At 36.9% G+C, this 14,356-nt stretch overlaps 2 protein-coding genes and 1 long non-coding RNA gene across 3 annotated transcripts in view; 1 reads left to right on the top strand and 2 right to left on the bottom strand.

Annotated features, from left to right (window-relative positions):
* Nucleotides 1–8,989, bottom strand: part of LOC135081523 (uncharacterized) — a 162,355-nt gene extending 153,366 nt beyond the window's left edge. The window contains exon 1 of the long non-coding RNA XR_010259212.1: nt 8,756–8,989. This is a non-coding gene — a long non-coding RNA (uncharacterized LOC135081523). The remainder of the gene's footprint in view (nt 1–8,755) is intronic.
* Nucleotides 8,990–10,174: 1,185 nt separating this feature from the next.
* LOC135081859 (large ribosomal subunit protein bL19m) lies at nt 10,175–12,233 on the bottom strand. The gene is made up of 6 exons (XM_063976642.1): nt 12,173–12,233; nt 11,861–12,097; nt 11,627–11,769; nt 11,141–11,320; nt 10,601–10,755; nt 10,175–10,370 (listed from the first exon to the last, which is right to left on the bottom strand). The coding sequence occupies exons 1-6, from the start codon at nt 12,231–12,233 to the stop codon at nt 10,238–10,240; spliced, it is 909 nt and encodes a 302-aa protein (XP_063832712.1). The 3' UTR covers nt 10,175–10,237.
* A 268-nt stretch (nt 12,234–12,501) lies between these two features.
* Nucleotides 12,502–14,130, top strand: LOC135081500 (short coiled-coil protein homolog). The gene is made up of 2 exons (XM_063976215.1): nt 12,502–12,865; nt 13,016–14,130. Exons 1-2 carry the CDS (start codon nt 12,601–12,603, stop codon nt 13,156–13,158), a joined length of 408 nt encoding a protein of 135 aa, XP_063832285.1. The 5' UTR covers nt 12,502–12,600; the 3' UTR covers nt 13,159–14,130.
* The last annotated feature ends 226 nt before the right edge of the window (nt 14,131–14,356 follow it).

Here is a 14,356-nt window from a genome sequence, read left to right as displayed (position 1 = left end):
TTTATTTCTTTTGCATTTGTCTTCAACATCTTTTAACCCTAGTCAGCTAGCATTGCTGCTAAGTCAAAGTGCTTATCCACCCGGCTGAAATTTTCAGAACCGGTGCGCGCGCTCGCACCCAACGCTTTGGCTCGGACCCCACGCTTGGGAACCCCTTGTGTATGCTACGGCACCCAGCAATTATCCTCAACCTTCGCTACTTCACAGCTGCTTCAAGGGTTTGCTTCAAACAGAGGTATTTATTGTGCCTTTTGTTATTTTGTTGTGCAAAGTGCGGTGAAGCGTTTGTTTTGTTCATTTCATTTTCAAGTGCAAGTAATTACCAAAGTTTGAGTTGTTGTTTAATTTGTTGCAATGGCTGACGCTAAGGAGCTTAGGATAAAGAGAGGGTCGATAAAGGGCAGATTGACAAATTTCAAAGGTTATTTGCAATTGTTAAAAGGTTTGGCAACGTTGACTGCGCTGCAGACTAAAGAGTTACAAAATAGACTAACAAAGATAGAAGAGTTATTCTCTGAATATGACACAGTGCAGTCTAATCTAGAACTTAAAGAACATACTAGTGAAACTCCTTCAGAGTCTATTTTTGCTGAAAGATATGAGACAGAGAATATATTTTATTCAGTTATTGCAGAAGCCCAAGAATTAATTGAGAGAAATATTGTAGATTGTTCAGGAAACTCAGCGACTGAAACTATAAATAATGCAAATTTTCAAAATTCAATGGTAAACAATGTTAAATTACCCATTGTTCAGTTGCCTACATTTAGTGGTGATTTAAACAAGTGGTTGGAATTTCATGACGTTTTTGCTTCTCTAATTCATGAAAATGTTACTTTGTCAAAAATTATTAAAGGACATCATCCACGTTTCATATATTTTTGGTCCAAAATCAAAAGTGCCGGCCAACAAAAAAAAGTGCTGTATTCTGACAGAATACGTCTGCCTTAGCATTTGTTACTATGGCACCAAAGCCGTAGCTCTACTGTGCGTCGAGTATTTGAGATCTAAAAGTCATCGATTATTCATACATTTTTTGTTCAAAATCAAAAGTGTCGGCCAATAAAAAAAAAAGTGCTGTGTTCTGGCAGAATACGTCCGCCTTAGCATTTGTTACTATGGCACCAAAGCTGTAGCACCACTGTGCGTCGAGTATTTGAGATCTAAAATTCATCGACGATTCATACATTTTTTGTTCAAAATCAAAAGTGTCGGCCAATAACAAAAAGTGCTGTCTTCTGACATAATACGTCCGCCTTAGCATTTGTTACTATGGCACCAAAGCTGTAGCACCACTGTGTGTCGAGTATTTGAGATCTAAAATTCATCGACGATTCATACATTTTTTGTTCAAAATCAAAAATGTCGGCCAATAAAAAAAAAAGTGCTGTATTCTGACAGAATACGTCCGCTTTAGTATTTGTTACTATGACACCAAAGCTGTAGCACCACTGTGCATCGTAGTATTTGAGATCAAAGTCAGTCGTTTCATATATTTTTAGAGCTCAAATACTACGATGCACAGTGGTGCTACAGCTTTGGTGCCATAGTAATAAATGCTAAGGCGGACGTATTCTATCAGAATACAGCACTTTTATTTTTTGGCCGGCACTTTTGATTTTGGACCAAAATGGATGATGTCCTTTCAATATTTAAAGGGCTCATTGATAGGAAATGCTGCTTCAGTAATTGAGTCACTGGAGCTTTCCGATGCCAACTATGATATTGCATGGAACTTGATTTGTGATCGCTTTAACAATAAACATCAGTTGGTTCACTCACATCTCAGGTCATTATTTGATATTCCCATAAACAACAAGGAATGTGAGCAATCATTGAGGTTTCTAGTTGACCATATTTCTAAAAATCTAAGAGCATTGAGTAGTTTGGGGGAGAACACAGACAATTGGGATTCTTTAATAATTTTTATGTACTCTGCCAAGTTAAATAGTGTTACTTGTAGCAAATGGGAGGAACACAAAATTAACATGACAAACAAGCCAACGTTAGAAGATTTTTATCAATTTTTAAGAAAAAGAGCAGATCTAGTTGAATTGCTCTCAGCGGGAGGTAGTGACAAAGGTTTCAAGCCACCCAACAAATTTCAAAGGGCTTTTGTTGCTGCGTCTTCTGATAGGGCCATGGCAGGCCAACAACAGAGGTCATGTATGGTTTGTGATGGTGAGCATTTGGTTTACTATTGCAAAAAATTTCTAAATATGTCACCGGAGAACAGACTTCAACAAATTCTCAAGTTAAAAGCATGCATCAACTGTCTCCGTAGCGGGCATTTTGTTCACCAGTGCAAATCAGGACCATGCAATATATGTAAAAGAAAACATAACTCTCTTTTGCACTCAGATAAGTCCAATGAACCTGTACAGGGTGCAGAAGAGAGGTCAACAGTTACTAAATCTACTTCACTATCAACATGTATTTCAAATCAAGTATTGTTGTGTACAGCTAATGTCATATTAACAAACAATGAGACAAATCAAAGCCATCAGGCTCGTTGTCTACTAGACTCGGGGAGTCAATCATCATTTGTTAGCAAGGATCTGAAAGACAAATTAGGTATAAAAGGTGATTTCATGAATTCAGTATGTGTCACTGGTATAAATGATATGTCATTTGAAGCTTTGCAGCGCTGTCAGTTACAGGTACAATCTTGCACAGGCAAGTTTAAAATTCAAGTTAATGCATTTGTTCTTAATGAGATAACCAGTGCGCTGCCAAGTCAGGAAATTGATGTATCAAGTATTAACATTCCAAATAACATACAGTTAGCAGATCCTAACTATTATCAACCTTCCAAAATAGACATGCTGTTGGGAGCAGATGTGTTTTGGGATGTCATAAGTACAGAACAAATAAGGTTAGGAAAGGACAAGCCAGTTTTGCAAAATTCTATTTTTGGCTGGTTATTATCAGGGCCAGTCATGTGCAATGCAAATTCTAACGGTAGGATTGCATGTAATTTCAGTCAAGATATTAGTCATCAGCTGCAAAGATTTTGGGAGTTGGAAGAGGTACCATCCAAGCCAGTGATGTCTCCTGAAGATGAAGCATGCGAACAGCACTTCCTGAAATACACTCAGCGCTTAGAAGATGGTAGATTTTGCGTCAGAATGCCCTTGAAAACAGAGCCTGAAAAATTAGGTAATTCTTATTATTTAGCTCGCAAGAGATTTGAGTCTTTAGAAAGGCGTTTTCAAAGGCAACCTGAGGTAAAAGAGCAATATGTTAATTTTATACAGGAGTATCAGGACCTGGGTCATGCGTCGGAGATTGAGAGACCAGACAGAGCTGTGATTTTGCCTCATCATCCTGTTCTTAAGGAGCAGCATGAGTCTACTAAGTGTAGAGTAGTATTTGATGCATCTGCTAAGACAACTTCTGGTTTATCGCTCAATGATGTCATGATGGTGGGTCCCAGGGTTCAGGACGACATTTTTTCTATACTCGCCAGATTCAGAGAACATAATTACATACTTACTGGAGATATAGAAAAGATGTATCGTCAAATTCTCATACATCCATGTCAAAGGCATTTGCAAGTAATTTTGTGGCGAGAAAACACGTATGAGCCTCTGAAGTACTTGCAGTTGAATACCGTGACCTATGGTACGTCAGCGGCTCCATTCTTAAGTACTAGATGTCTAGTTCAGTTAGCATACGAATGTCAAGACCCAGCTATAAAGCAAGTAATATTGCATGACTTCTATGTTGATGATTTGAACACTGGGCACTCAGATGAAACAAGCTTAAAATACATTTATGAACAAGTCACTGAGAAGTTAAAATCAGCAGGTTTTAACTTACGCAAAATCAAAAGTAATTCTATTAATCTGTTAAATTTTATTTCAAATGAAGCAAACGAGAATGCAATGCAAGAGAACTTAAAGTTGTCAACAGCTGCTAATGTTTTAGGAATAGAGTGGGATCCTAATATTGATTGCATTCTCATGTCAATATCAAAGCTGCCAAGTAGTAACAATATTGAAAAATGTACAAAACGGATGATATTGTCGGTTTCATCAAGCATCTTTGATCCACTTGGTTTGTTATCTGTTTGTATAATTACATGTAAAATAATACTTCAGTTACTATGGACACAAAAAATTGGATGGGACGACAACATTCCCCAAACAATTAGTGAAATGTGGCATAGATTCATAGCTAATTTGAATTGTTTGAAGAAGTTGACAATACCAAGACATGCTATGTGTGCAAATCCTATTGTAATAGAACTGCATGTCTTTTCTGACGCATCTATGAAGGCTTATGCCGCATGTGTGTATTTACATTCAACGGATGCGTCAGGAAATACAACAGTGCGATTGTTATGTGCTAAATCAAAGGTGGCGCCTTTGAAAGCGTCAACTATACCCAGGCTTGAATTGTGCGGAGCTGTACTTGCTGCCCGCCTTTGTGATAGAGTTAGTAATACATTACGTTGTTCAATAAACAAAAAACATTTTTGGTGTGATTCTAAAGTTGTCCTGGGTTGGTTGAGCTTGTCTTCAAACAGGTTGAGTGCGTTTGTGTCTCACCGGGTGGCTGAGATTAATGATTTGTGTAATGATGTTAAATGGAAATATGTTCCATCATCCTATAATCCTGCGGATCTCGCCTCACGAGGGGTGTACCCTGATGAGGTGCAGTCCTTGTCGCTGTGGTGGGAAGGACCCGCGTTCTTGAGAGAACCAGCGGATCATTGGCCTAGTCAGCTGACCGGAGATGCACTGGCGAACTTACCTGAAATACGCACACATGTTGTAACTTGCGATGCACCTGATACAAAGAATTGTATAATCGAATTTGAAAAATATTCAAGTTTTCTAAAACTAAGACGCATTATGGCTTATGTGTGTCGATTTATTCATAATTGCAAGACAAAAAATGTAAATGATAGACATTTCAATGGATTAGATGCTGATGAGTTACAAAATTCAGAACTAAAGTTGGCAAAGTTGGCACAATTTGAATGTATATCAATTAGCAAAGATAAATATAAAACCTTACCTTCATTGTACAATTTGTCTCCAACAGTGGACGAAACTGGCTTAGTCCGTGTAGGTGGTAGAATAGAGAATTCAGACTATTCATTTGATAAAAGGCATCCGATAGTTATTGATGGAAAGCATCATTATTCTAGATTATTGTTTGAGTATTTCCACATTAAGCTGATGCATGCAGGTCCACAGTTGCTGCTTTCAGTCGTTAGAGAACATTATTGGCCCTAGGTGGCAGACTAGTGGCGAAAAGAACATGTAACAAATGTATTATTTGCAAGCGAATGAAAGGAGTAACTGCTAAACAAATAATGGGTAACTTACCACCTCAGCGCGTCAATCCTGGGTTTCCGTTTGAAGTCACAGGCACTGATTATGCAGGGCCTTTCCTAATAGTTAACAAGAAGGGAAGAGGCGCAAGGTTAATAAAATGCTATTTATGTGTATTCATATGTTTCAAAACTAAGGCTGTACATCTAGAACTTGTAAGCGATTTGTCAACTGAAGCTTTTATTTTGGCCTTGCGCCGATTCATGTCACGCCGAGGAAAGCCTCGCCAAATCTTTTGTGACAACGGCACTAATTTTGTTGGAGCTAGTCGAGAGATTGCTCGGCTTGTAGAAACCTGTAGTCCTTCAATGTCAGACCTTGCAAACGAAGGTATTAATTTTAAGTTTTCACCGGTTTATTCACCGCATTTTGGAGGCCTATACGAAGCAGCTGTGAAATCAGCAAAATTTCATATGAAAAGGGTTGTAGGGAACACGCATTTAACTTTCGAAGAGCTAACGACTCTATTTGCGCAGATAGAAGCCATCCTCAATTCTAGACCTCTAGTTCCACTATCTTCCCATCCCAATGACCTTTCCCCTCTCACTCCCGGGCACTTCCTCGTAGGGAGACCTCTAACGTCATTGCCAACGCCTGATTTAAAGGACGCTAATCCAAGCCGTCTTCACAGATATGCCCGCATAGAGCAAGCCAGGCAGCATTTCTGGACAAGATGGAGCCGGGAATACATTTGCGAACTACAACAACGCACCAAGTGGCAGACCAAGCACCCTAACATCGAGCCTGGCCAACTGGTGCTAATAAGAGACGAGCGTTGCCCGCCATTGAAATGGCCACTCGGGCGCATCACATCGGTGTACCCAGGTTCCGACGGCGCCATCCGGGTCGTCGACATTTTGACATCGCAGGGTCAGATCCGTCGAGCTATAAACCGGGTCTGCCCCCTGCTCGACGAGGAGTAGCAGCGGCACGATTCTTCGAGGAGGGCGGAGGTTGTTCACAAGAACATCACTACGCCGCGTGCCCCACCGCCCGCGCCCGCGGGGCCCCCGCGCGCGCCGGTCACATCTTTGGTTTTTACATCGTACACATCAGAGCAATTACGCAATTTTAATGTATTTCCTTGTAACAAGATATTCTTGGTAGTAAACCGTTTGAAACACGAAACAGCGTCTCCTTCATCCATAAGAATCCCGAACAGATGCTCTTACTCGAAAGTAAAAATATACTTAAGCCTCATCCGCTGCACTCAGGTCTATGAGGGAGGTCTGCCAGCGTCGCAAGCGCACCGCTTTACGGCCTCATCTCGCGTTTATCGGCGCCTTCCGCTTTCGTAAGCTCCATGGTGTAAATGTGCTTCATCAAAAAGTGACAGCGGGAAGCTACCGCAATTCGGTTTGTTTTATAATATTACATCATCATTACCTTAGCCACTATACGACAAGCCGTTCGAAATAGTTTAGATAAATTCATTTGGGATGAGGTGCTTTGCTGCGGAAATTCTGTTACGCAAAACATGGTGTTGGAGAACGAACCCGTATTGTTAGATTACGAGGCCCATTCCAGTACGTCACGAACGGCTCACGACTTCATTTTTCCTAGGTAGGTCTAGCTTGGGTCTCGTTTTTGAAGCTGAATAGGTTTGCCGTAATACCAACCTTAGACGTTAGAACAAGTTAAATAAATATCCTGACTGATGAAACTTGCTAGAATTAATTTAAAATGTTTAAAGAACGTACTTTTAACTGTGCTTTTACTGACATTTAAAACGCATTTCTACTACACCCAACTAGATTTCCATCCAGATAACTAACGCGTTCCATTTCACTATTATTCCGCGCCAGGATCAACTCGATAGGGTTACGGGATTATCGGTCGGCGAACCTCGGCGCACGTGAATGTGGGAACCGATCGTTATCACAGGTAAATGGGAAAGTGCAGCTAAATGTTGGTCACATAAATGAAGGGAATCTGATTGGTTTGCAAGTTACAAGGGTATCGTATTGTGCATACTAATTGTAATATGATTTCTTCTGAATTGAGGCATCTACTTTTTCATTCTGTCACAAAAGGCACCCAACTCATTGAGCTTTTGAATAGATATCAGAGAACGCTCAGTCTGCATGTAGACTCTGTACTGTAACTCTACCAAGTGTCATAACTTTGCAGCTAAGTTAAAAGTTATCATTTGCAACTCAAAGTCTATTATTGTCCAAGAAATAAGCTGGATCCTGAACACTGAACTTTATTAAAGATTCATATTTCACATTCTTCTATTTATTTTTGTTTTTCTTGTGTTTGTTTATAACGAACTGCTCAAAAATTTAGTTTGAAATTAATGAAAGCATTTTGTTATTAGCATAAGGATTCTTGGATAGGAATTCAGGAGGCCCAAGGATATCTGCAAAAAAAGAAATAAAGGATTATGTAAGGATAGATAGGTATTAAGGATAGGACAGGAATTGAGTTTATTTTTTCAAAATTAGGTTAGATTAGGTTTAAGGAAATGTTTTGTTACCTATTAGATGTACAGTACAATAACTAAATGGAACATTGCTAATCAAAGCAAAATATAATTTTTGCTCCAAAATTACAATCAACAGGAATTTAACTTTCAAGTGTGATACAATGATTTGTAGCTTGTTAATCCTTCAAGCTCCGTGAATCTAGACACAATAGATAATAAATTGTTACGTGGTATCCGGCTACCGCTTGGGGGCTGAGAGGTTAAGACATAGGTAGGTACCCATTCTCATTTTTACGGACCTTAATAAAATTCTTGATAGACTGCGAACCCTGCCATTTAGGATTTAGTCCTACAAAATGTATATTATACCAACTTTTAGATATTTTAATTCTGATCTGAATACTAAGTCAGAAAGAACAAAGCAGCAATTGTATGATTTAAAACAGTTAATTTAACTCAAACTAATTTTACTTGAAACACTCCTTATGACAACATGTGGCATCATAAAGTTAGCAACTTTAACTACATGGCAATAGTCTGATAAAAGGATTTTTTATTTTATTTCCAAGTTAAACCACATTAAAACAACCAATCAAACCAATAGAATAAATTTGTAGAGATTCACAACATAACTATTAACAACTGTATAATAAAAATATAAAAATAATTGAGAACTCATAAACTAAGTTAACTTTTGAAAGGAAACCTTCAAACTTTGTAATACTTTGTCAACCTAGAAACAGTCGTGAGGCCTAATCGATAAATCAAGGAAGGATTCAAGGTTTATTAAATTGCAGTAGACTGCAGTTGCAATTTTAGCAACATATTTTTCATTTCTCAACAAGCCAGTCAGACTGATCACTAATATCTCCGAAACCTTGACTGTAAAGTTACGAAACTATACAACAAAGCGTAACAAGATGTTAATTCATGACGCAAACTAAAATGTAGTTGGCAAAATACAGCCCAAAACAGTACGCACCCGGCGACAGGTGTATTCGGCAGACACGCAACTTCACAAACACTGAGACCCCAAAAACACACAAAACTTTGCACAAGTGACACAAACTTTAATTAAAAGTCCACTAATAACTCTTTATTCGTTGTTAAAACACTTTGTTTATGTAGAAATGTGTTTCTACGGAACAAGAACACGAAAATATCGTCGGACCGCCCGCGATGCAAGTTTAACAAGGACGATTTACATGTCAGGATATCTTTTACTTGACGTTACAAAACTACTCAATCCCGATTTATTTGTTTACGCAAAAATAAATGTAGCAGTACTTAATAAAAACTGGCAATTAATATTAAAATGTACTACTAACATCAAATCGTACAATAAAATGAATGTACATGATTAAAATAATTGGGTTGTGTAAATAGTCTTTTTAGTGCATCCGTTTGAGCAAGCAAAGTACAGCTACCGCCATCTAACGATCACAAAATAAGTTTCTTCTGTCAAACGCTTTGACTCATGCATGAAGCTACAGATAAAAATGGAGGCCACACTCCGAATACCTACTTGAAGCACAAACTAAGTATCACTATCTCGCTCTCTGTGGGCAGACTCGCTCTTTCTAAATAAACAAAAAATATAAAATTGCTCAAATTCAATGAAACCAATGTAAAATCTTTATTTCTTGACATAGGTATCATTAAAAATGATAAGTGTAATTACTGGTAAAACGTTTTAGGAAGAAATTACTGTAAAAAATATGAAAAATGTTTACAATGATCCAATGTCGGAAATCACGAAATAAACACTTACGCGTGGAATCTTATGTCACTGGACACCACGTACTACCGCAACCACGCACTACAAAATTTTGCACCAATTCTTGTGATAAAACAATGATTATTTCCTGTAAACAATCTCAAACGAAATTAACTGCTTAATAAACAAAATAGTAAACAACCGCCATGATGGGCCGGAATGGGCCGATGTTGCCACATGGTACCGATTACCCAGGATTCGCCAACACATTAAGCCTAAATGGCCGACAATTTTGTGATTTTTTATTTAACTAGGTAATCTTAGTTTCAAATATTAATTATTTATTTGTTTAACTTCTGATTTGGATAGTGAATTGGCTATTTCGAAGAATTTACAAGGAGATTTAAATCAGAAGATAGCAATACTACAGTTCACACTAAAAAGAGAGGTAGGGCCGCAGAGAGCGAGATAGATATAAGTAGGTATTTGACTCAAGTTTTTGTTCCAACTCTGCCCTCCATTTTTATCTTTAGCTTCATGGACTCATGGCGGCCATAGAAAACTTACTGCGCCATCTAGTGGGTCGTGTGAGGGACAATGCATGCCATGATATTATGAATTTTTACTTTTTATCCAGGAAGATTTCGACCAGAATGTGGTATGATTATTAATAAAATTACAATCTTAGCAATACGTAATTTATTAATTCTACAATATTAATCTAAACAATTTTATCTGTACTGCAAGTTAACCCAGCTGCGGTTTGGGCGCGCTGAAAGTTCGTTTTCTGGACATCTTCTTTCTGCTTAGTTGTAGTTGTTGGAGTTGGTTGTGTACTTCAGCCCATATCTCGCTTTGGTCTTCCATCGGTATTGTTTTCCTAGAAAAATAAAGTACAAATTCAAGCTATAGTAAAAAATTCATCAACTTTATTTTTCACATAAATATTGAAAGGGAAATGAATCTCAATTCTCAATATTGTATTAATGTTTTGTTAAACTTGTTAATACAATAAAGATAAAATCATTTTGAAATTCATAACACTCCCAGCATCCCACCACCCTATCTTTTCATTCATAATCATGTTATTTACACAGTACAATATTTTACCTGTACTGTTTCATCAAGTCATATTTCTCCCACGGAGTCTTCCTCAGTTCCCTACGGACTCTATCTTTCTCCTTCAAATACTCTTCAATGTTTGAGATACCCTTCAGCTCTTGTCTTTCCCATCTCTCTAACCAAGGCCTGGGCTTCAATTTCACCTGAAAAATAATATAAATAAATAATAAGTAGCCAGGTTCATAATAGATTACTATGTGGGTACACCAAGTCCTGGCCAGGAGTAATGTAATACAGCAGTAATAAAATACTACATGCAACTCAACTTTAATCAGCTGTTAGTCAAAGATATTTGTTTACTAAGATGGTAAACAATAGTTTTCTTTAATTGAGAAATCTTTTTTACTCATCACAAAAATAACTGGAACATCTAAGGCCTAAATGTTTCCTAGAAGCCTAGATTCTAGGTATTGCAGTTTGCATACATTTTTTTAAAGTTTAACTCTTCAATACACAATTAGATTTCAATAGCCTATCCAGTATAATATCTTTTTCTTATTTATTTTATTTCTATCAATCATCACATACCTGTACAGGATTAATTGGCACTGGTGTACCCTCAGGCAGTATTTCGGGATCCATGTCGAAAGGAAATGTGCTGTATTCTGGTAGAGCATCTCTCAAATAAAAAAGCTTTTCATCCAGCCTCTTCTCAAGTCTCAACACTTGGATCTTCTGAATAGTAGGATCATAGAGGTCATATCGCACCTAGAAGATAAACAAAGAAAATAAGATATCTGGTATGAAATAAATAAATCCCTGGTAAAAGACACATTACCATTCTAGGGCTAATTTATTTATTTATATTAGGAAAACAATCAATTTTCATATACACACAGAATATAGGACAGAAATCAGCAAACTTCCACAGTTAAAATGAATACAGAGTGCAGACTAACAATTAATTATGAAGTAATAAACTAAATAATGAAGAAGTAATAAATTAACTAAGTAAATTTATTCTTGCTAGAATTCTCATTATTTTATTTTCAATATTTCATTTATTTAGTTTACCTCCACTCCCTGATGATCGACAACATTCCGCAGAGTGAAGTCAGCGCGCAGACCACATCCTTTGCGTTCAATACAGATTCCTACAAATCTGTTGGTCTTGCTCTGAGCATGAGGGTCAGATATGGTGACTGCTAGGATTGAACCTAGAAACGTGGTAACACTCATGTTAGTTAAATCACGAATTATTTTATCTCTGAGCACAGATTTGTAAGCAATTCAACAATGTAGACTTACCAACATAAAATTCAGGAATATCGATTTGACTCCTCCGTTTCAGCATGTCAGCTCTCTCCAGCTTCTCACGCAAGCTGTTTCTCCAATTAGGGTTAGGATCAGGAAGAAATTCAGGGTAAATGTGTCTGGATTCGAGAACTGCTTCATTTGGAATTTGCCTGCGATTGGCTGGTCGTCGGACTTCTACTTCTTGAGGAGCCTCCGCCTTTTCTGGTAGTGTGGATAATAAACGGCAATCTGGAATAAATAAAAGCGTAAATGACTGAATAACTCCGATATAAAAGACAATAATATTCTGCGATAAATACTAACCTCTCCAAAACCATTTTGTGGCGCACAATAAATCACTGGTTCTTCTTATTGCTAACGCCATTGCGAATAAGATAATTCAGTATATCTTATCAGTTAATTTCGATTTAAATTCGCATTTTACGAAATAATTTTACAAACACGATCTCCTCACGGGAAAGTAAGTTGACACTTGTTTTTTTAAATTGCAATTTGCTTGCTTGCAAACTTTTGCAAAGAAATATTTTTTTTCATTCCCCCAAGTAAAAAATTAAAAGCATAGGTACATATTGCATGTACGTACACTGTACAGTAACCAGTCCCTTTGCTATTTTTATCTTTACAGTTTTTATAAGACATAAATGTCATTAACGTCAAAAAAGTGATATCGATTTTGTTTACGGTACATTTTACTGTTTCTCTCAATTTTATATAAAAATCTGCAACTGAGAATGTCGTCGATAATGCAGAAGTGTGGTGATGATAATATTCCACTGGCCGATGATGATCCACAAGTGATTATTACTGATGACGTCGAAAACAATCGATTAGATCATGGTCGTTCCATGGACTCATTACCCAGTTCCTATACAGGAGGATCTTCTAGCCCTGGCCTGAATGGTCCTCCGAGCTTCGAGCCTGATTCGGGCATCGATGAGCAAGAGGAGAAGGCCCGATTGATATCACAAGTGTTGGAGCTTCAGAACACTTTGGACGGTAAGTTGCATTTACTCTACCTAGATCTCAATTTTAACATTCTTTGTTTTGTTATTAGACTTCCGACAGTTATTGTAACGATGATTCACACATATAGTTACTACTTCATACTTGCAAATCATTTTAAAAACAGTTTGTTTCTATTTTCAGATCTGTCTCAAAGAGTGGACTCTGTCAAAGAAGAAAACCTGAAATTACGTTCGGAAAACCAAGTTCTTGGACAGTATATAGAAAATTTAATGTCTGCCTCTTCAGTATTCCAATCTACAACTCCTAATGTGCATAAGAAATAGAATTAATTACTGTTCATTATGTAAAGCAAGCAAGATGTAATTGGTGTTCGACATTGCAGAAAATGCAGATGCTATGAAACTTTGAAAGAGGCTTAGCTTTAATTCCCATGTTATTTTGTACAAGCATTTTTAAACTTATTGTTACAGCATTTAATCCTGGACCAATCTATTTCAATAATTTGCTTGTTGCAATCAATGAATCTGTTTCAATACTTTCACAGCTGTTTGTTCATTATATTGTTATGTTGATATCAATTTATGCATTAATTACATGGTACTGTTTGTATTTGTAAGGTTAATTAATATAATTCACATCAAAAGAAACATTGTACATAGGTTGTTTCATGATTTAACTTTGCACATTGCAATTTAATAAGGTGTGCACACTCTTGAGGCTTTTTTTATTGGTCCACTTTGGCCAGTGCCCTGAATGCATATTGTGAGTATTTTAGAATATAATTATCACTCATTAAGTTGTGGATCAAATTAGAGATTTAAACTGCATATTTTGATGTTTTGTTGAGTTACTGAGGCCCTATTAAGAAATTAGACTCAAATTATTTCAAATATTAAAATTCCACCTGGAACCTGGAAATCCTGCATGCTTGGATTGGAAAGTTGCAAATTAGCAAAATATGTGTCATAAGGTACTTATTCAGTAATCCTTTCATAAATTAGCAATAGCAACTCAGTTTATATTTGATATCATGTATTTTTTTTTATAAAAGTTTTGCTCTACTTTCCATATTAGTGCAATCATTCTGTAAATAGAATATTATTATGGGGCAGTGGTGTATTTCATATTAAATAATTCTGTACATTCCACACTATGCGGTTCAAATAAGCATGAAGAGTGCAATTAGAGTTTTTAGTGATGGTGCTCTCTTGAAATATTTTTATGAATACTAATCTCGAATGTATCTCACAATTTATTATTGTTGTTAAGCTTTTAAATAAAATAATTTATATTAATTACCATTTTTTATTTAATCCCTGTATAACTGTAATATAATTTATAAGCACTAAAATATTTAATATCAAGTCTGTGTTCATAGTACCTACTTATTTAGGTATACCTTTTTAAAGCGCGTAAACAGAGCATAGCCATATTAGCATAGCTTTGTTGAATGATGGCGCACTGTGGCGCGAATTACTTTGCCGGTCTGGGGTTCAATATCGGTCGGTTAAAATTAGAAAA

This window comes from Ostrinia nubilalis, chromosome 20 (assembly GCF_963855985.1).
Source record: "Ostrinia nubilalis chromosome 20, ilOstNubi1.1, whole genome shotgun sequence".
Lineage (NCBI taxonomy): Eukaryota > Metazoa > Arthropoda > Insecta > Lepidoptera > Crambidae > Ostrinia > Ostrinia nubilalis.
This window is presented reverse-complemented; position numbering and strand designations above follow the sequence as displayed.